The sequence below is a fragment of the Podarcis pityusensis genome (genome assembly GCF_964106645.2).
Source record: "Podarcis pityusensis genome assembly, chromosome: 15".
Classification (NCBI taxonomy): domain Eukaryota; kingdom Metazoa; phylum Chordata; class Lepidosauria; order Squamata; family Lacertidae; genus Podarcis; species Podarcis pityusensis.
Window position 1 is genome coordinate 15,240,449 of NC_138040.1, and position 22,248 is coordinate 15,262,696.

At 46.4% G+C, this 22,248-nt stretch overlaps 1 protein-coding gene across 1 annotated transcript; it reads left to right on the forward strand.

Annotated features, from left to right (window-relative positions):
• The first annotated feature begins 542 nt into the window (after positions 1 to 542).
• Positions 543 to 21,180, forward strand: LOC308464583 (eosinophil peroxidase-like). The gene is made up of 14 exons (XM_080984009.1): positions 543 to 671; positions 952 to 1,029; positions 4,534 to 4,627; positions 5,591 to 5,766; positions 8,242 to 8,368; positions 8,782 to 8,911; positions 9,996 to 10,202; positions 12,232 to 12,550; positions 14,599 to 14,759; positions 15,778 to 16,021; positions 17,729 to 17,902; positions 18,659 to 18,896; positions 19,904 to 20,109; positions 20,963 to 21,180. Exons 1-14 carry the CDS (start codon positions 665 to 667, stop codon positions 20,980 to 20,982), a joined length of 2,181 nt encoding a protein of 726 aa, XP_080840135.1. The 5' UTR covers positions 543 to 664; the 3' UTR covers positions 20,983 to 21,180.
• Positions 21,181 to 22,248: the final 1,068 nt, after the last annotated feature.

Consider the following 22,248-nt stretch of genomic DNA (forward strand, 5'->3'; position numbering starts at 1 on the left):
AGGATTATTGAAGAATAGATGAGGTCCCTGCAGACTGGTGGCTGGCAAATGTCCCCATCTTCAACAAGGGGAAGAAGAAAGTTGTTGTTAAAGGTAGGGGGTTAGCCACTGTCTTATCCAGATGCTTTCATATTCTCAAAACAAGCTCTTTCTTTCCTTTCAAACAGATTCACCGTTTCCCTTAAAATATCCCTTAACAAGACTTTACAAAATTAGATCACAGTGCGAAATTGGCACAGCTCAGTCCCAGGAAGCCTTTGGTGAGGAAACACTCCGGGACACAGAGTTACTCAATTCCAGTGGCGAAGCCTGCAGAGCATCATGTACCCCGGCTGCAATCGTCAATCACACTCAGCAATTAGTTTTGAGGAGCAGTGAGGCAACACCCCAATTCCTGCGGCTCCAAATGACCTGGGAGCAACCCTTTGGCCACAGACTGGCCTCCCCCACAGCTGGGCAGAGCTTGAAATCTGCATTCCTGGAACAAAGCATGGTGGGGCTTCATACAGCAGTCAGAGCATCTCAAGGGGGTGGGGCATAGAAGGGGGTGTGGCCTTTCCTCCACCAATCCAGCTCCTGCGGGCAGTTCCTCCTGCCATCCGAGGGGTGTGTCCAGGTATAAAAGTGTTGGTGTCCAAGCCACCGATGAGCAGAAGCGTCAAAGATGTCAGGTGAGTGGTCCTTACCCCTCCAAATGCTTTCTGGTCCTAAATTCTAGGCGAGTCAGAAAACTAATCTCCTATTTCAATGATAATGCTTTCTAAATGTTATACAAATCTCTGCCTGCGTTTGCTCTTTCGGGTGGGGGGTGAGACTGAAATGTTGGAGCAGGTGGGGCTTTCACAGGTCTGCTGATGAAGAAACAGTCATGCACTGAAGGAAACTGCTCTTGAAACATTTTTAAAAAAAATTTGGCCAAATAAAATTGTCCTCTTTCTCTCGCTCTCCAAGGTGCACAGCTGCTCCTTGTTCTCCTGGGATGCCTGGTGGCCACGAAATCTCTCCAGGCAACAGATCTTCCTCTCCGTGGTAAGGCCCTTGCTTCTCTTTTTGCTATTGCTTTTAAAAATAATTATATTTGGAGAGTGTTCTGGGTTTTGTTAACCCACCTATCCTCCCGCCCCCTTAACAGGACCAGATCAAGACATTCTGATGCCCTAAACTATTTCAAGGTTAAGAGGCCCCCATAGCAGTATCTTTTAAAGTGCATTATTGGAACAGAAAGCACAATGAAAAATAGGACATTGATATTTGCATACACAAGCAGCAATCTCACTGGAATACTCATCTTGCAATAAGTCCATTTGCATTTGAGAGGCTTTTAAATGAAAGTACCTGGAGGTTTCCTGCTTAGCATGTAGCAGTGTAGTCAAAGATTCAATAAAGAGCATCTGCAGGAATTATTTGCTAGAAGGGATATGGAAGCTGTAAAAAGGCATCTAGATTTTTTACCATCTATCCCATTGTAAAAACTGAGCTCGAAATAGAGAAATATTTGCCTGAGATTACCGGTACTTCCCCTTTGTTTTGCATGGCATTTAAGGTTCCAGACAATCAAAATTAACTTTCTGGATGGACGATACAAAAATATCCCTAGAGAACAGTGATTCCGCATCTTCGGGTGCCAGTCAGTGGAGGAAACCAAACACTATACGCTATTTTGTAAGCTGTATGAAAATCTAAGGGCTAAATACTTAAAGAAATTCCTTGACCCTCGTGCAGGGGTAGGCAACCTAAGGCCCAGGGACCTTCTAAATCTGGCCCTCAGATGGTCTGGGAATCAGCTTGTTTTTACATGAGTAGAATGGTCCTTTTATTTTAAATGCATCTCTGGGTTATTTGTGGGCCTGCCTGGTGTTTTTACATGAATAGAATGTGTGCTTTTATTTAAAATGCATCTCTGGGTTATTTGTGGGCCTGCCTGGTGTTTTTATATGAGTAGAATGTGTCCTTTTATTTAAAATGCATCTCTGGGTTATTTGTGGGGCATAGGAATTCGTTCATATTTTTCTTCAAAATATAGTCCGGCCCACCACATGGTCTGAGGGACAGTGGACCGGCCCATGGCTGAAAAAGGTTGCTGACCCCTTCTTCTTGTCACCCTCAGTGACATCAACAAAATCTTGTTGACCGTCTTGCTCGGTCAAACCAGTCATGCTCAATGCAGCAAAGTTTGCGATAAAAACGTCCCAACTCAAGAAAGTCCTTGAGTCCACTTTTGTGCTCTGAGATAAGAGTCACCCATGTATACATGCTCTACACATTACAAGGATTTTATCACAAATGTTTTAATTTGTTTCTGATATTCTTTGTTTACATCTTTTCTTTTTCTGTTTTTTTTTTGGCTGTAATCTGTATTTGATTGACCAATATAATTTGTTGTGTTGTTATCTGTTTGTTGCTTAGCATATAAGACAACTCATTTCTGCACAGATTTATAAATATTTAACAACAAATATTTCTGCAGCCAGTAGGTGTGTATATATATATATTGTCATATCAGAATGGTAAAGTCTGATTTGGAGTATGTTTTCCTTTTAAAAATAGCAATTACATAAACTTGAAATTTTGCAAACGAAACAAAAAAAGGTGTTTCAGGCCTCTTGTTATCTGGGTCCTCAGTTGGAAGTTTTCATAATTTGTGCAATAAATCCAGCACTGCTCCCAAACAGCCCGAAACATTCTGCAGAATGGCCAGGGATAAATCTGTCAACAGAAGAATTTCAGTTGCTTCAAGGAAACCTTCAAATTTCCTGTGTGTTGCAACCTGTAGCTGCCAGAAGGTCTGTAATTCGACCTGTTTCTGAACAATGTGTGCAAATACCTGCTGCATCAGTCCTGCTCCCCTGCCCCCCCCCCCAATCCAGAAATTGTGCCAGGTTTCCTCAGGGGACTCCACTCTTTTTTCTCTCTGGAGAACATTTTGCTGTTAGAGGCCTACATAGTTGAAACGACCCATGAAATGAAACACAAAAACATCCTTTGAAATTCCCACTTCTCTGAGTTTTGCAATGCACTTCTGCAATGCACTCTCTCACTGGATCACTTTGCACCAGCTGTTCCTCTGCAGTTGGTGTTCTGTTTCCCTCCCCGCCCGCCATGGAAACAATTGCAACCTTCTGAAATCGTTCTAAGCTGTGCATCCTGTATTTGCTTATGGGACCCGCCTAGCAGCATGTTACAGTCTGCCAGAGGGATGAGTCCTTCGGATCCTCTCCAAACCTTCTGTGGCTTAGCTGCTGCCCTTAACTGGAAATTTGCTTTTCATGCTGCCTCTACAGCATCCAAGCCTCCGGAGAACTGTCATTCTGTAATGGAGTTCTGGGCACCTGTATAACAGAGAACTGTCTTGCTGAACCACAGTTCCCAAGATTCTCTGGGAGAAAGCCATGTCTAAAATGGCCAACTTTTAAACTGGACCCAGCTCCTGTGCTTTGAATGGGTTAGCAGGCGATGTTACTTCTCTTTGCGCAGGGAGAAGCCTCGCCTGCTGATTTCTGCCTATCAGGCTGCTGTTAAACTCCTTAGAGCAGACCAAGACATTTTTTCCTGCTTAGCTGGCAACCCTGTCAGCATAGAACAGCTCTGCTCAGAGAGCTACGCTGATCGCTGATCTGCTCCCAAGTCAAGTCCAAGGTGTTGCCATTAGTATGTGAAATACATTCTTACAAAGGCAGAATGGGAATTATGTGGCACTTGTACAGTGAAGGTGCCTGCCTGATTTCAATAGGCAGGGAGTTCCAAAGTGTAGAGGTGCTGCCACACTAAAAGACTGAATTCTTACAAATGCAGTTCAGGTATTATGTGTCACCTGTAACCATGCTAGTTCCGGAGATCAAAGCGCTTGAGTGGGCATATGTGGGGTATGGCAGTTTTGCAGGTAAGCTGGTCCCAAAAGCTTTATACATGTACAGTGGTACCTTGGTTCTCAAACAGCTTAGGTGTCGAACAAATTGGCTCCTGAACATCACAAACCCGGACATAAGCGTTCCAGTTTGTGAACGTTTTTCGGAAGTTGAATGTCCGACGCGGCTTCCAATTGACTTCAGGAAGCTCCTGCAGCCAATCAGAAGCCACGCCTTGGTTTCTGAATGGTTTCGGGAGTTGAACAGACTCCCAGAACGGATTAAGTTTGAGAACCAAGGTACCACTGTATACTAATAGGACCACCTTGAACTTTGCCTGGTATCAAATTGGCAACCAGTACAGCAGGACCGTGCAGAACCGGGGGCAGCTGGGCACACTTGCCCTCGGCCTCGGAGGGTTATGTTGTTCTGCCCCCCCCCCCCCCGGGCCTGCCAGACTTACACAGTCATGCCAAGAACAGGACTCCCAGCCCCAGGCCTCAAACAAGCTCTCTGAGCCCAGGTATGCTGACAATATCTCACTCCTGTTAGCAATTATGCTGCAGCTTTTTGTTCTAAGTGGGAGGTGCAAATGACACCCCTTGGTTTTAAATGGAGGCATTTGATGCAAGATTCTCCTCTTGGACAAACCCAGACTAAGGGATGGTCTCTCTCTCTCTTGTTGCAGCCATTGGGAAGATTCTAGACACCTCAGACCTTCTGAGGAGTGTGGAAGAAGCAAAACAGCTGGTCGAAGATGCCTACAAACGCACCCAGCAACGGTGAGGGCTGCGTCTCCTCCCTTCTCCACACAGTCACAGTGGCTTTAGCTGTGGCTCCTGCATAGCAGGGGGTTGGTTTGGATGACCCTTATTGGTCCCTTCCAACTCTACAATTCTATGATTCTGCGTTTCACAGGACGGTGCCGATTTACATGAGAAGGATCTGGGTGTGGCCACGATGGCAAGGGTCATAACGCCGCTGCCCATGAGCAAACTGGGTGCCTAAGGTTGCCAGCTCTTTTCCTGGCCCCTGCTCCTGTGCATTTAACAGCAACGGTGGCAAAGTGCTTGTCCTTTACTCCATACCACATAAAGTTTCAACTGCTAGTGTTGACAGATCAGATAATTGTTAAAAGGAGAAGTGGGCAACTCAGGCTGCTGTTAAAGGTGTAGGAGCAGGTAAGTTGACAACCTTACTGGTTCTCTTCTGCTTTCTCTGCCAACTGTCCCCAGTTTGCTGGAGAGTTGCTGCATTGTGTTTCAGGTGGAAATTCGAGCAGAAATCCTCCAAGAAATCCTTCACACACCGGGGAAGGCTACTCCTCCTGTATATCTGCTTGCCATGCCCCTGTCAAAAAGGAACAGAAGCCCTGCAAGATCAAAGTGATGCAATCAATAATCAATAAAATTGCATTAAACTATCATTTAACAGAATTTCTGTGCCACTTAATTTTAGACATGGTTGGAGGCTTATTATAAGATAATCAGAAAGTCATTATGGTATTGTGCTTGAAATAGCCATGATGGCAGGAGCTAAAGTCTTACAAAGAAACTTTTCTGGCTAGTTCAACAATAGAATCCTCTATTAGAATCTAACCCTCACTTATTACAGGAGACCAAGAATTAAGAGGTGCTCAGGGCATCATCCAGACTGACCCCAGCAACCAACAACAATATAATGAATTATGCTTTCAAGTGTTGTTGCGTGACAAAGCTTCACTCAACTGTTTTCCGGCCCTCCAGCTTAAATGAGAAGCTGCAGAGAGAGAAGGTCAACCCCACAGATCTCCTGGTCTCCTTCAAGCAGCCCGTGGGAAGAACCAAGGAGGCGGTGAAAGCAGCCGACACCATGCACGTCACCTGGGCCCTCTTGAAACAGAAGCTGCAGCCAGCAATCCCCGGGGATTTCAACATCACAGGTAGGTGATGGAGGAGGAACCAGGTGCACTTCTTGTTTCAAGATGAACCAGCCTATTTCACACACTGTCCGTCAATGCACGAGATCCAGATTTCAGTTCTGCAGCTAATCTCCAGCTAAGTTGTGTGTGCGCAATTGCATACGCTAGGCCAAAGTGTGCAAAATTATGCACACTTTGTTTGTTTATATTAATTATCACATTTATTTCCCACCTTTTCCTCCAAAGCAGCTCAAGGTAATGTACATGGACCTCCTCCTTCTCCATTTCATCCTCCCAACAACCCTGTGAGGTTCATTAGGCTGAGAGGCAGTCTAGAAGATGGAGTTTAGACAGCAACCAAATAACACAAGTTCCTATCCCAGACAGCCATTTGTAGAGAATCATGGAATTGTAGAGTTGGAAGGGAACCTGAGGGTCATCTAGTCCAACCCCCTGCGATGCAGGAATCTCAGCTAAAGCATCCATGACAGATGGCCACCCAACCTCTGCTTAAAATCTCCAGCGAAGGGGAGTCCCCAACCCCTCCTCCCTGAGGGAGACCATTTACAGTCTGCAGTTTATGCTCATCAACAAGTTTGATAGTGTGAGGGGAGTCCTCTGTTTTCCTTTTTAGCTGTAATATTCCTGTCAGCTGAAAAAGATCCTTTAGGCTTCAAACCTTGCGCCAATTTTGTTTTAATTAGTCAAACCCCCCCAAGTCCTATTGCAGGGGGGTGACCCTCGGGGGTCCCTTCCAACTTTGCAACCCTATGATTCTGTGATTGTCATTCCTTATTGCACCAGTTTGTCAAAGAAGCACTTGCGTTATGATAAGAGAAATATGCTTTCCACAAAGGTGCGTGTGTTATATGGAGCAAAATTGCTTACAGAAAGCTGTGTGTCATGAATAACGAGAACTAGAATGCCGGTGGGTTTTCATGCGGCTTACTTAAAAAATAAATAAGTCACCAACTGATGTGGACATGTAGGGAACTGAACTTGCGGCTTGGAAAATCAGAAATTGAGAGAAACTGAAACTGGCGTGTTTACCATCTCCCTAGTGTTGGGCAGCCCCCACTCCCATCCCAGGCACGTCTTAGAAACTACGTGAAAGGGATCTGCACAAGCCACTTCCATTTTCCCAGACTGGGGTTGTGAAAGGGTGCCGGCCACAGGTCACGCGAAAGATGCTTAGTCAATGAGGCACAGGAGCCTGCTTTAGAAAGAGGAAACAGGACCAAACATGTGCGGTCATTCAATCCATTTTCTCCCCTGGTGGAAACAACTGTATATGAAATACATTGTTAATCTCAAGGTATGCTTTTCAAAAAGCATTTTATCCATATATATATATATATATATATATATATATACACAGTGGTACCTCAGGTTAAGTACTTAATTCGTTCCGGAGGTCCGTACTTAACCTGAAACTGTTCTTAACCTGAAGCACCGCTTTAGCTAATGGGGCCTCCAGCTGCTGCTGCCGCGCCGCCAGAGCACGATTTCTGTTCTCATCCTGAAGCAAAAAGGATAAACTCCAGCTTCTTTAACTATGAACCCCAAAATCTGGGATCACCTTGAAACTGGTGCCAAAGTTCTATAGTCGTTTTGTAGCAAAAAACCCCCCACAAACAGAGTAATTGATATGTCAAACCTGGGTTTGTAGTTAACACCCCCAAACCCAACATTGTCTGATCCCCTCAAAACCAGCGCCAAAGTTTTGTAGTCGTTTTGCAGCAAAAACCCCACATTTTGTGTGCCCCACAAATGGAGTACTTCATATATCAAACCCAATGTGCTTTTTAAAAAAAATTGTTTTAATTGTCTGTTTTACTGAATGTTTTTATTTGTTTTTAGTTTTTATCTGTTTTAATTATCAGGTTTTTTTTTAATCCACTTAATATTCTATTCTCTGACTGCTGGTCTATGACTGTAATAAACTGATTGACTGAACCCAATGTGCTTTCTGCAAAACCTTTGCCATAGTTCAGCGTCGTTTTTGAGTGAATCAGATGATGTTGGTTTTTTGGGTGTTAACTGTAAATCCCTGGGTTTGAAGTATGAAGCACTCTGTTTGTGAGGCGCTACAAAACATGGGGTTTTCACCACAAAACGACTGCAAAACTTTGACACTGGTTTTGAAGGAATCGGACAACGTTGGTTTTTGGGTGACCCCGAGACCCCTGTGTTTGATGTATCAATTACTCTGTCTGAATACGAGTTGCTGAAACCCACAGGAAGGAGAATTTCTGTTGCACTCAGGTCTTGCTTGCAAATTTCCCATAGGCCTCTAAGTTGGCCTTTGTGAGAACAGGATACTAGAACATTGGCCTGATCCAGCAGGCTCTTCTGATGTTAGCATCACAAAATTCCGATCTGGGTTTATCAGCGCAAGAGGTGTAGTAAATCTGTTCAGCTCACTTAAAAACATGAACCGAATTAAACCCTTGCGTGTCCCTAGCTGAGACCTCTTCCATCTCCTTCCTGCTACAGATGTTCTCAGTCCAGGCCAGATGCAAACTATCTACAAGGCGTCTGGCTGTGCCAAGCAAGAACAGAGCCCATTGCAGTGTGATTTCAATAGCCCTTTCCGGACTATTACAGGAGAATGTAACAACAGGTAAGCTTCTATATCCAGCATGTCGGCTGTTAAAATCCCAGCCCAGCCCTGAACTCATTTGGTGACCTGCTCACAGGCAGGACCATAGTTCAGTGGTATAGGCAGCGCATCTGCCCTGCGGACAGGAGGTCCCAGGGTCAAACCCTGGCAGCATCTCCCAGTAGGACTGGGGAAAAGGCCTGGAGAGCTGCTGCCAATCAGTGTAGGCAATATTGAGTTGATGGAACCATGGTCTGGCTCCATATAAGGCAGCTTCCTACGTTCCTATTAGCAATGGAGGAGAAAAACCATGAACTCCCCCTTGAGTGGGATTTAAATGCAATAAATACAGTAAAAATAGGATTCTCTCCCGCCCCCCCCCCCTTTGCTGCTTTTAAAAAATGAATCTCTGTGGCCCTTCTGGAACATTCCAGGAGGATTCCTACCTTAGGGGCCAACAACCGCCCTTATGCCCGGCGGCTTCTGCAAGAGTACGAAGATGGCATATCCCTCCCGCGTGGCTGGACGGAAAACAAGACATATTATGGATTCCCCCTGCCCTTGGTAAGGAGTCAACCCCAGCTGTGCTCTGCTTTGCAAAGCGGATTTCTGAACAGTTGCTCAGAACGGGTCAGGGTTTTAGGAAAAGAAAAGGGATGATTTTTTTAAAAATCAGGATGGAAATCCACAGCATGACAACAGGAAATGGGAACAGAAGATACAAAATGGGTGAATTAATGAATCAATAACAAGAAAATAACGATGGAATATTATTTTAATATATGATCACAGCGGAGAGACTCTTTTGTGGACAAAGGCAGAAAGACTTATTGTTGTTTAGTATGGAGGAATAGTTGTTGAAGTTATTGGAGATAAAGTTGATATGTTTGATTAAAGAAAAACCATTGCTGAGGCATTTATTAATAACAATAATTAGAGAAGCCCTTTTGGACTTTTTGTGTGGAAAGTAAAATGAATTAATTTGAGATATTTGGGTTAATAAGTATTATTGCCTAACAGATAGTAGATCAGTTGGATGTCATTCTGGAGTGAAGGTTTTGAATAATTCCTTTTATGTAAGTGACAGCCAGAAGATCAGAAGCCTTTTAAAAATTTTCTTCTTTTTTCTTTTTGAAAATTTTACTTGGGTGACCTCTGGGCCATTTTTGGAGCCCAAGTGGGGGGCAGGGAAGGATTTTAGGGAAAGAGGGGGAAGGTGGCAAAGCAGATAGGAAAGTGGCATAATGGATGTTATAATCTTTGTTCTTCTATCATAGAATCACAGAACTGTAGAGTTGGTAGGGACCCCAAGGGTCATCTAGACCAACCCCCTGTAATGCAGGAATCACAACTATGAATTTAGCCTGGTAATAAATCAGCAGACAGTGCAGATCTCTGAGCAGTGGTGCTATAAGCTGACAAGGTCTCACTCCTGCCAGCAACTGTGCTGCCGCATTCTGCCCTCGCTTTAGCTTCTGAACTTTGACTGCCGGGGTGTTTTTGGCCCCTTCAGTGGATCTGGATCAGGGTGAGGCCTTTTGGGGGTGTCCAGGCTCAGGGTACGCAAGTTTACAACCATCAGCCTTGGCGCGTGGAATCGGCAACCAAGTTCTGTTCCTCTGTTATGTCTTGGTAACGTCTGCTGCAGGTCCGGGAGGTATCCAACCAGATTGTCGCCTTCAACGACAAAAGACTCACCGACGACCCATTCCGATCGGTCATGTTCATGCAATACGGCCAGTTTATTGACCACGACTTGGATTTTGGGCCCAGTACCACGGCCACTCTCACCTTCATCAAAGGGGCAGACTGTGAAAACACTTGCGCAAAGGCACCCCCTTGCTTCCCCATCAAGGTGCGTAAAAGTCCAGGGTTCGTTCTACCCTTTTCCAGAAACGCAACCTGTCTGATACAGTAGTCCAGGGATCCCCGACACGGCACCAGCAGGATCCAGTGGGCCTGCCAGCACCTCCCCGTGTCACCCACGAAAGGTCTCTCTAAATACAGTGGTACCTCGGGTTACATACGCTTCGGGTTACAAACTCCGCTAACCCAGAAATAGTACCTCAGGTTAAGAACTTTGCTTCAGGATGAGAACAGAAATCGTGCTCCGGCGGCACAGCGGCAGCAGGAGGCCCGATTAGTTAAAGTGGTGCTTCAGGTTAAGAACAGTTTCAGGTTAAGAACGGACAGCCGGAACAAATTAAGCATGTAACCAGAGGTACCACTGTATCCCCTCCAAAATCCACAAAGAGCAAGAAACTCTTTGCTGTTCCTGCTCACCTCCTGCTTGCACTGACTCGGCTTCTCCTACATTGCATGCACCTCCTTAAAAATGATAAATAATAATAATAATCCATAATTGAAACACAGCACGATATCACTGGGTGCCAGAATTGGATCCCTACCCTCCCTTTTTGGTCTCTGAACAGAGGAGAGGTGCAAAGAGCTTCTCTCTGGGGGCTGGGGGGGTGGGGGGCAAACGCCAACTACCATTTTGTGGCTCTGCCACTTTTTCGGGCCCTTTTAGATGTGGCAGCGGGTTGTTTTCTGACTGTGTGTTAAATTTTATTTTATGTTTGTAGAAAAATATACTTGTAGATCACAATTTCATACAACGTATCAAAGCGGCTTCTGCAACAATTTTGTCAGTACATATAAAAAATGTTATAAAAAAACAAGAAACAACTCAATAGGTAACTGTTCCAGAAAATATTTTTCTTTAACTGTCCATGTAGGGTATTTATTTTTATTTTTATTTGTATTTTGATTGATTGATGGGTTAGGCCACACACCCTCTCCAATGGCAGCCATTTTGTGAGGGGCACCCATGATGCTCCCCCCTCCCCCGCCCACCACAATGCCAAATGCGATAACCGGCCTGTAAAGGTTGACGACCTCAGGAATTTCATCTCTCTCGAGTGGAGACTTCATGGCGGTTGTTGCAGGGACTGGTGTTCAGCTTAGACAAGGCTTAGACACCTGAAGGGAAGCCCCACCAGGCCTGTGAAGAGGGGGTGGGCAGCCAAATGCCCAGGGCCTCAGAAGACTAAGCTGGCTGGGGGGGGGGGCACCAGGGACCAGCTGCTATTTTGTTTGAGTTTATAACTTTATTCTAACAAGATTCTGCATGGACCTGCCCCCCACCCTGTGTGATCACAGATAATAATAATAATAATAATAATAATAATAATAATAATAATAATTTATTTATACCCTGCCCATCTGGCTGGGTTTCCGCAGCCACTCTGGGTGGCTTTCAACAGAATATTAAAATGCAGCAGTCTATTCAACATTAAAAGCTTCCCTAAACAGGTCTGCCTTCAGATGTCTTCTAAAAGTCAGATAGTTGTTTATTTCCTTGACATCTGATGGGAGGGCGTTCCACAGGGCGGGCGCCACTACCGAGAAGGCCCTCTGCCTGGTTCCCTGTAACTTGGCTTCTCGCAGTGAGGGAACTGCTAGAAGGCCCTCAAAGCTGGACCTCAGTGTCCAGGCAGAACGATTGAGGTGGAGACACTCCTTCAGGTATACTGGACTGAGTCCGTTTAGGGCTTTAAAGGTCAGCACCAACACTTAGAATTGTGCTCGGAAACGTACTGGGAGCCAGATTGAAGGTCACATACATTATTATTATTATTATTATTATTATTATTATTATTATCATCCCACTTTTCCTCCAAGGATCTCAAGGTGGTGTACATAGTTCTCCTCCCCATTTTATCCTTCTGTGAGGTAGCCTAGGCTGAAAGCCAAACGTCACTCCCATGGCCATTGTGGGGAGGATTCGAACCCAGGCCTCCCAGGTCTGCCACTCTAACCACTAGACCACCACTGGCTCTCCATTTCATTTTTTAAAAAAATATTATTTTGTGGGGCTGCAGATCCCTCCTAATGACCCGGTGAAAGACCCCAAAGGCTGCATGGCCTTCACGAGAGCGGCCCCCGCCTGCAACGGGGGCTACGCCATCCGCAACCAGATCAACGCTCTGACGGCCTTCCTTGACGCCAGCATGGTCTACGCCAGTGAAGTCGACTGGGCAAGGCAACTGAGGAACACCTCAAGCAACCAAGGGCTGCTGGCTGTCAACCTGAACTACACAGACAAAGGGCTGGCCTACCTCCCTTTTGGCAACCCACCGGGCTTCCCAGAGCTCTGCAATAAAACCAACACGACAGCAAAAATCCCCTGTTTCTTTGCAGGTAGGTCTGTTTATTTTTCTACTAAATCAGACCCTTGTTTCACACTGACTGGCAGCAAGGGCTCTCCAGGGTTTCCAAAGAGGGGATATTCCCAGCCCTGCCTGGGATTGAACCTAGGAGCTTCTCCCTAGCACAGACTATGGTCATGTCCTTTAAAATAAACCAACATGCTAGTCCTCATGATTCTAAATGAAGGGCTGATTCTGCATGTAAGGCAGATGTTCTGTCACAGAGCTTTGGTCCTTCGGCTAAAGACCAAGTAAGATTCCGGTCCTCATTGTTCTTGATTTGAAAAGGAAAGTATTTTCTACTGAGTCAAACCACAAGTCAATCTAGCTCAGTACAGTGGTACCTTCGGGTTACATACGCTTCAGGTTACATACACGTCAGGTTATAGACGCTTCAGGTTACAGACTGCGCTAACCCAAAAATTGTACCTCAGGTTAAGAACTTTGCTTCAGGATGAGAACAGAAATTGTGCTCTGGCGGCGCGGCGGCAGCGGGAGGCCCCATTAGCTAAAGTGGTGCTTCAGATTAAGAACAGTTTCAGGTTAAGAACAGACCTCCGGAACGAATTAAGTACTTAACCTGAGGTACCACTGTATTGCCCTACATCAGGGGTTGGCAAGGTTTACCAGTGGAGATCCCTCCGTGGGCCAGATCACGCACGTGCCCGCGATTTCCGGTGCCTGCGCAGATGCAATTTTCAGCGACGCAGAAGTGAATCCCAGCATCGCGCTGGTTTAGCACAGCGCGCGTGGACTCACTGAGCAGGCAGCTTGGTTCGGGAGCAGCTTGTGGGCCAGTTAAAGGACCTCCATGGGCCACTGGTCTTAGGTTGCTGACCCCTGCCCTACACTGGCTGGCAGTGGCTCTCCGGGATTTCAGGCAATCCTACCTGGGGATTTGAACCCAGGACCTGCTGCATGCAGAGCAGGTGCTCTCCCACTTAGCTATGCTCCTCTGGAAACCTGTAAGGAACAGTTGAGGGAGCTGGGTATGTTTTGCCTGAAGACAAGAAGGCTGAGAGATATTAGGAAGCCATCTTCAAATATCTGAAGGGCTGTCGTCACATGGAAGGTGGAGCACGCTTGTTTTCTGCTGCTCCAGGGGATAGGACCTCAACCAAGGAATTAAAATGGCAAGAAAAGACACTAAACATTAGGAAGAACTTCCAGGTGGTAGTAGATTTTCAACAGGTCTACCTTGGACACTGGTGGAATCTCCTTCCTTGTAGGTTTCTAAACAGAGGTTGGACAACCATCTGCCAGGGATTCCTTAGCTGTGGTTCCTGCTTTGAAGGGGTAGATAACCCATGGGGCCAGGCATGCTTAATGGGGACTCAAAAAAGGGCCTTTATGCTCTCAGTGGCTGCTTCCAGACTTTGGGATTCCCTCCCTAGAGAAGCTAGACTGGCTCCTTCCTTGTTGTCCTTCTGCTGGCAGGTGAAGATTGTTTTATTCTACCAGGACTTTGAGGACTGGCTGTTTTTTAAGGGAGGACTTTTGATAGTGCTGTACTGTTTTTATTATTTGCATTTTAATATGAATTTTATATTGTTTTAATTCTATTAGAGTTTAATTACCTCTTTTTGTTTAGTTTTTGCCATCTTATTTTTTTACCAAAAACAAAAAAGGCAAAGAAACAAAACAAAAACAAAAAAGACTTTAATTACCTCTTATTGATTTATCTTTTATATATTTTTAGCTTCTTGTCTTTTATCTGCATTGTTTCAATTTGTATAAACCACCTTGAGTTATATTAATAATAATAATAATAATAATAATAATAATAATAATAATACTATATGGGCAGATAGATATAGATAGATAGATAGATTAGATGATAGATAGATAGATAGATAGATAGATAGATAGATAGATAGATGATAGATAGATAGATGATAGATAGATAGATGATAGATGATAGATGAAGTCTTGCTAAAATGCTGTCCCTGCAGAGAAACTGTGCTTTCCAAGTTGTTTCTTACAAGCACAAGGTGGCTGGTTGGATCTAACAACGCTTCCTTCTTCTCTGGGGTCTTCAAGGGGACAATCGTGTCAACGAGATGCCGGGTCTAACTGCCTTGCAGACGCTCTTCATGAGGTTCCACAACCGCATGGCCTCTCAGCTGAAGATGCTGAATCCGCACATGGATTCAGACACCATCTACAACATAGCCCGGAAAATCAATGGAGCAGTAATTCAGGTACTGGTTGAGACAGCAGCCCTGTGACGCTAAGAATGAGGCCAGGTCTTGTCAAGATGCAAGGCCGGTTTGGAAAAGCCCCCACTGTGTTCAGTCCAGACTACTGATGTTCATGAGTTTGGGATGGGGTGAGCTAGCTGTGGAGAGGTATGGCGGGTGGGGTAGATTCTTATCTCTGTTACCCACCAAGACCAACCTCAGTTCATGTGGGATTCTCTTGGAATAACTAGGTCAATCACCTACTGAAACCCTTTTTGGTATGCAGAGTGAGCGGAGTTTAAGCTTGACAGAAAGGCAGTGTAGTGTAGTGGTTAGAGTTTCAGGCTATTTGGACCTGGGAGGCCAGGGTTTAAATCTCTACTCTACCTGGAGCCAGTCACTGCCTCCCAGCCTAATCTGCCTCACAGGGTTGTTGTGGAGATAAACTGAGGAGTGGAAGGGCCTGTACACAACCTTCAAGCCACATCCAATGACATGGACTGGCTAGATGCAGAGGAAGGGTTGGAGGCACCAGCTGGGGAACCCCCAAGGGAACCCCCAGGAGAAGAAGGCTCAGAGCCTGGGGATTGTCAGTAGGATGGCAATGAGCGGTCCAAGGGAGAAGACGGAACAGACTGGGAGGGCTTGGTGAGCAAGAAGAGTCTGTGGCAGAAAAGATCCCAGGATTAGAAGCAGAGGCAGGAGAGGAGGCAGTCTGGCTGGTGAAGAGGCATGGGTGTCTCTCCTTCCTGCTACTATAAGCTCCTTTCCTTGCCCCCGCCCTCAGTCTCCCAGGACCAGAAGAGGCATGAAGCAAAAAGAGCAAAGTCAGACACACAGGCGCAGTCTCATATTGCTTGAGAGAAACCCTGGAGGGGACTTAGGCAGCTGTGGGAAGGTGGTGACCTGCAACTGCCTCATTGGGACAAGACCTACTGGGATCACTACGCCTGTGCTGTTTTGGTTTCTTTGAGTATGTTTTAAGGGAGAACTTCAGTGTGTGTTTCTCTTCACGCTCTCCTCTGCTTCTACATTCCAGAAAATCACCTATAGCGAATACCTGCCGGCCCTCCTGGGTGACGCATTCCCTCGTTTTGTGGGTCGCAGCACGGGCTACAATGACTCCGTGGACCCGCGAATCGCCAGCTCCTTCACCAACGCTTTCCGTTTTGGGCATGCCTCAGTGCGGCCCGTGGTGTTTCGCTTGGATAGCCGCTACCAGCTTCAAAGCGAGACCCCGCTCAAGGAGGAATTTTTTGCTTCATGGAGAATCATTCAGCAAGGTATGTCCCTCTTGGGCAAGTCCAAGAAGAGAAGGGGGGAAGGCGGTGCAAACTTCCGGGGCCCTGAGGTCTGAAAGAGGTCCTGGGGCCCAACCATTTTGCATATGTTTTATGTCATTCTTAACAGAATAATGCGTTTCATGCTCAATGTACACACCATTCTGAATAAAGACTTGCAGACTGCAGACTTGTGATTTGACTGTACGGCGGTGCAGCCTTGTCGTATTATGCGCCGTCACATCTGTATGTTTTTGTAAGGGAAGACCATGCAACTACAACAACGTTGTTGTGTGATACGCATTGTGTTGTGCTACACGTACAAGGTTAACGTTTTAAGTGTATCACCAGCTCAGCAACTAGTTTGTGGGTGCTTATATTATTGATATTAGTCATTAGGATCTTAATACGGTCGTACCTCGGAAGTTGAACAGAATCGTTCTGGTAGTCCATTCGACTTCCAAAATGTTTGGAAACCAAGGTGCAGCTTCCAATTGGCTGCAGGAAGCTCCTGCAGCCAATCGGAAACTGAGTTGGATGTTTGGGTTCCAAAGAATGTTTGCAAACCGGAACACTCACTTCCAGGTTTGAGGCGTTCGGGAGCCAAAATGTTTGACTCACAAGGCGTTCAGGATCCAAGGTACGACTGTACTGGGGAAGGGAGTTGGCAAAATATTTCTCTCCAATTCCACTCTCAGCAGCCCTTTTCTGGAGCCCAAAGTGCCCTTGGGGAGTTCTGTGTCAAAAGCCACCCTCTAATTCCTCCAGAGTTTTCTTCCTCTGTGAAAGAGGCTTCTTTTTCTTCCTCTCTCCTCCCTGCCCCCGTGAGCCCTGTAGAATAGGCAGCTCCATCATCTCGTCCTTCCCCCGTCACATGGTATTTTCAGTATGATTTTTCCATCTATCTCAAATTGCAGAAAGACCGTCGACTGAGGCTAGGGTACTTCTCCCCATATGTGCCAGCCCGTACACTTAGCAGTGCAGGAACCTCCAGGCCACAGGCCAAGTTTGGCCGGCAAAGGTCCTAGTTTTGATGCGCATGGCGAATCTCCCCAAAGCACATACCCTCCACAGCTGAGATTGTGTGTGACATCAGGAGTGGGCAAAAGTGAGGTCCCGATTCTTCCTCGGTAAGCAGGGCTCGCTGTCAGGACCTCGCTTGAGCAGTTGAGGGCATTTGCTTCCTCTGTTGGCAGGAAGCAAACTGGAGTCAAATCCCTTCTTTCAGGCCACCTTCAAAGGGGCTTGCTGTAGCATCAATCAGTGGTTAAACCCTGCAGGATAGCTCAGTTGGTAGAGCATGAGACACTTAATCCCAAGGTTGTGGGTTCAAGCCCCATGTTGGGTGAAAGATTCCTGCATTGCAGGGAGTTGGGCTAGATCAGCAGTTCTCAACCTGTGGGTCCCCAGATGTTGTTGGACTACAACTCCCATCATCCCTGAGCTCTGGCCTTGCTAGATAGGGGTGATGGGAGTTGTAGTTCAACAACATCTGGGGACCCACAGGTTGAGAAAGGCTGGGCTAGATGATCCTTGTGGTCCCTTCCAACTCTAAAATGTGCCCTACTTGCACAGCTGCAGGCAGGTTGTGGTCTGGAAATACAGTAAAGGCTACAGGTGCAGCAGGTGGGGGGAGATGGAGGTCCCTCAGGCAGCAGCTAAATGTGCCTGTGAGCCATAATTTTGCAAGCAGATGTTTTGTTCTTCCAGGAGGTATTGACCCGCTTATCCGAGGCCTCTTGGGTAAGCCAGCCAAACTGGTGAGGCCGGACCAGTTGGTGGTGGATGCTCTCAGGGACAAACTCTTTGAACAGATCAGGAATGGCAGTGGACTGGATTTGCCCTCCCTCAACATGCAGCGAGGCCGAGATCACGGCCTCCCAGGTAAGGCAAGCAGAGCGTGCACAGATGTTGGAGACTGTTGCTCAATGACCAGCCGGTGCAGAGAAATGTCTGAAAGGCTCATCGGCGAGCCTCAGTCCCCTCTTGAGAAACTCTCAGGAGATGGGTATGGGAGGCCAGTGAAGACAGAGAGACTCTGAACCAAAGAACCTAGGAAGAGCCTGCAGGATCAGAGCAATGGCCCATCTGGTCCAGCATCCTGTGGCCCCGCAGTTGCCCTGATGGTTGGTTGACAGATGGGAAGCCCACAAGCAGGAGCTGAGCAGAACAGCCCTCTCTTCACATCCCAACAGCCTTCTTGTAGGATATAACCAATGTGTTTAACTCTAATTAATGCACGAAGGGGTTAAGACCATAGAGTAAGCTGTCCTGTCAGGCTTAGCTAGGTCACACACCCCACCTTGGGAGGAAGCGCTATGGAACTCTTTGTTCCCCTCTTTCCACAATAGCTATGCTGTGTCTCCACCATCAGAAGCAGGATGCCTCTGAATATCAGTTGCTGGAAACCGCAGGTGGGGAGGGTTGTTGCTGTTGTGCTCCCATTCCCTAGCAAAAGTAAACTTTCTGACGGACTGTACGCCAGGAAAGGGGTCCCACCCCCTTGGGTTGGCTGCATTACAACAACAACGCCCCTCTAAAACCCCACTCCGCTCTTCTTTGCCTGTGCTAGAGTGCCTCTTTTGCACTTCAGATGCCTTGAAATGAACCCAGCTTTTGATATTGGTGCTTGTCCTGCAGGTTACAATGCCTGGCGGCAACTCTGCGGCCTTTCCCAACCCCAGAATGAGAACGAGCTTGCTGCCGTCATCCAGAACCGCGATGTGGCCAAGAAGTTTATGAGCCTTTACAAGACCCCCAACAACATTGACCTCTGGGTTGGGGGCGTAGCAGAGCCTTTGGTCCGGAATGGCAGAGTTGGTCCTACCTTCGCGTGCATCATCGGAGACCAGTTCCGAAGGACTCGGACCGGTGACAGGTGAGCAGGCAGAGGAAGCCCAGAACCTCTGTGATTTTCTGTTTCAATCGACTGGTCTTCCTAAGTAGCTTATGTACACCCATCACTTTCCTTCTAAATTAAGCAGAAGCCATTTCATCACAAAGGCAAGCAAATTACAGCCCATAAACTAGTGGCAAGCCCAGCAGGAGATGGTTATTTTGTTTTACTTTTAATTTATTTTCATAAAATCTATACAAAACAAAAAAAAACCCTCAAAGTGGTTTACAAAAAAGGGAAAAATTAAAAACCATTCTTTATGAAAGATAAAATCAGCAATAAGTGAAAAATAGATTAAAATATACTGCAACATTCTACATGTCTGTGTAGGCTTGTGTGCACAAAAATGTTTTTTAGAAAATATTGTTTATTTTCTTGTTACAAAATTGTACACACATAAATGTGTACACATGTGTAAACATGACACGACTATCAAAAATAGGGTCGTGGCAGGGATGTGTGTGTGTGTGTGTGTGTAAAATACTAAACATATTATTTTACGGTACCTAATCGTGAGGTAATTACAGTAATCTATAATAAATACCTTCCAAAGCTTTTACAAATTTTGGGCCAGATCCAAATTTCTTAACAACTTCCATTAAATAATTTGGTTCTATGCAATCAAATGCTTTAAAAATATCAAGTGTGAAGCTTGCTAAAGTGGATGATGTTTTCCTGCTGAAAGGAAGAATGTTTTTAAAAAAATCCTTATTGAATCAGTAATTCTTCACCCTCGAACAAACCCAGATTGGACTGGGTGTGTAGAAATGTCAATAAACGTTTTAAATCTATGGACCAGAAGGACCGGAGAGGTTTTATAATCTAGATTTAACAAGGAGATTGGTCAGTATGACTCAGCATTGGTAGTGCCCAGTGATATCTGATCCCCACTTCTAGATGGGCCCCTTTTGGCCTGATCCAGCAGGCTCCCCTTTTGCTTTCATGGTGCCAGGGGCTAGGGCACTGACCCCTTTTCTCTTTCCCCTCAGATTCTATTATGAGAATCCCGGCGTCTTCACCCCATCGCAGCTCCAGGCCCTCAACCGAGTCTCACTGGCTCACATAATCTGTGAAAACACCAACATCCGTGAGGTGCCACGCAATGTCTTCCGGGCCAACAGCTACCCCCGGGATTTTGTCCGCTGCAGCACCGTCCCAAGGCTCAGCCTCTTTGCCTGGAAGTGCACTTGTGATTGTGAGTCTGTCAATGGAGAGGGATATGTGGCAGGGAGTCCCACAGGCTCCCACTGCAACTAAATGCTTGCTGGATTTGACCACGGGAGCCTTGGTCCTCCACCTTCCACTTCCTCATTTTCCAAATGCTTGGAGTTTACAAGGGCATAACTTACTATCATAATCACCAGTGCTTTTTTTCTGGTGGTACCCAATGGTACACAGAACCAGTATCTCTATCTATCTGTCACCTATCTATCTAAAATAAAGGGTCAAAAGCCAGTGTCAGTTTCCCATTCCCCTCCAGTAGCTTCCGATAAGAAGTAACGAGCCTTTGTCAGGTTTATAGTCTGTTGTATTTACAACAACATACTGAGAGCAACATCAGACCGCCCTCCCCACGGATGGCAGTTGCTCACTCTGAGTCCTGTCCCCTTCCGCAGAAAGAAGTGCACCACCGGCCACCTGTCCCTCCCCTGAGCTTCTGTTGTTCCTGGACCCTTTCAGTCCTCCAAGTTCTAGAGGAGGGAGGGACTTCCCCGCCACTCTCGATTTAAGAATCTCCCAAAGGCTCCCTCCCTCCTGGTTGCCTAGCTACTATCTCAAAACTGTCCAGCTCTTCCCCTGGCTGAGCAGCCTCTGAATCTGCTGGTCTCTCTGCTTCTGGGAACGTGTAAGGTGGGGGGGGGATACTCCTCCTCCTCCTCTGTCAGAGGCTGCTCTGTCTGTGCCTGCATTCCTTCATCTTCGGAGTCAGGCCAATCTCTGACATCTGATTCAGACCAGCCCCTGACAGCCGGGGCAAAGAAGTGCATCTTCAGCATCTCTCTGGGGAGGGAGCGCTTTTGATCCTCTTTCTCCCCTTCTTCTCTTAGCTGCAGATGGCTCTTGTTGAGGACGGAGCTCCTGTGGATCTAGACCTGGGACCTGCATCCCTAAGAAAGAAGAAAGGCCTTCGCTTGGCTGCAGTTGGATTCCTGCCCCTGCTCACGTCCCACCTGCTGTTTTGGAAATACGCATGGGCAGGGGGAGTCCTACCCAACCTTGCTTTTCGCGACAAAGATCCAGAATAAAGCAGTTGCTGTGTGATAGATCAATTTGTTTCCACCTCAACGAGACATGCACGATGTTGCTAAATTGCAGCTACCTGGGTGGTTGAAATGGCTCGAAATAAGTTGGGATTACGGTTATGATTATGATGGCATGAGGCTGTTTTCTGTCTTCAGAAAGAAAACTCTCTGTATAGACACTTTTTCAAAACAAAAAATGTATTGGGGGCAGCAGATACAGACACCCCTAAATGGTCAGTGGCTGAAACTTGAGGGCGGGGAGGTTACTACCAAATGGGTTGACACTATGCTCAAAGGACAATTGTTGCAGGTCTGCTGCGCAGGGATGGCCACCGACTTAGATGGCTTTCAAAGATGATGGGACCAATTCATGGAGGAGGAGAAGCTTCTTGATGGCTACTGGGCATGATGGCTCTGCTCTGCCTCCACAATTTGAGGAAACAATGCTTCTGAATAGCAGTTCCTGGAAACTGCAGGAGGGGAGAATTGCTTTAGTGCTAGGGTCCTGCTTGTGGGGTTTCTGAGCGCATCTGGTTGGCCACTGTGAGAACAGGATCCTAGGCTATTTATTTTATTCACTGAGTTTGTGAGTCGCTTTCTCTTGTCTACGGCAACCCAAAGCAAATTGAAAGCAGCCAACCAGACAGAAGAAAATGAAAACAAAAACCCACATACTGTAGATACATTGAAACCAAAAGGAAAAAAGAAATACGTTGAAAATATCTAACCCACTTCTAAAAGGCCACAGAGAGTTAAAGGCCAAAGGCCTGTTTATAGAGGAAAGCTATTGCCTGACAACAACCTAAAGATGTATAATGATTTTGCCAGGCAAGCCTCCTTGAGGAGAACAAACCTGATGGACTAGATGAGCCATTGGCCTGATCCAGCAGGCTCTTATTGTGTTCTTATGGGTCTGGAGCCATTAGCAGCTTCCTGTGTTTCTTTGTTCAGAAAGCACAGCAGTAGAGGATTGTACATTAAGGCAAGTGGGGCACTGCCCCACCACCTCGGTCTCCCCTTGGCCAACACCCCCACCCCCATCTGCCTGCCTTGTTACAACCAGCCCAGAAGGTGCCACTGACTATCATCTG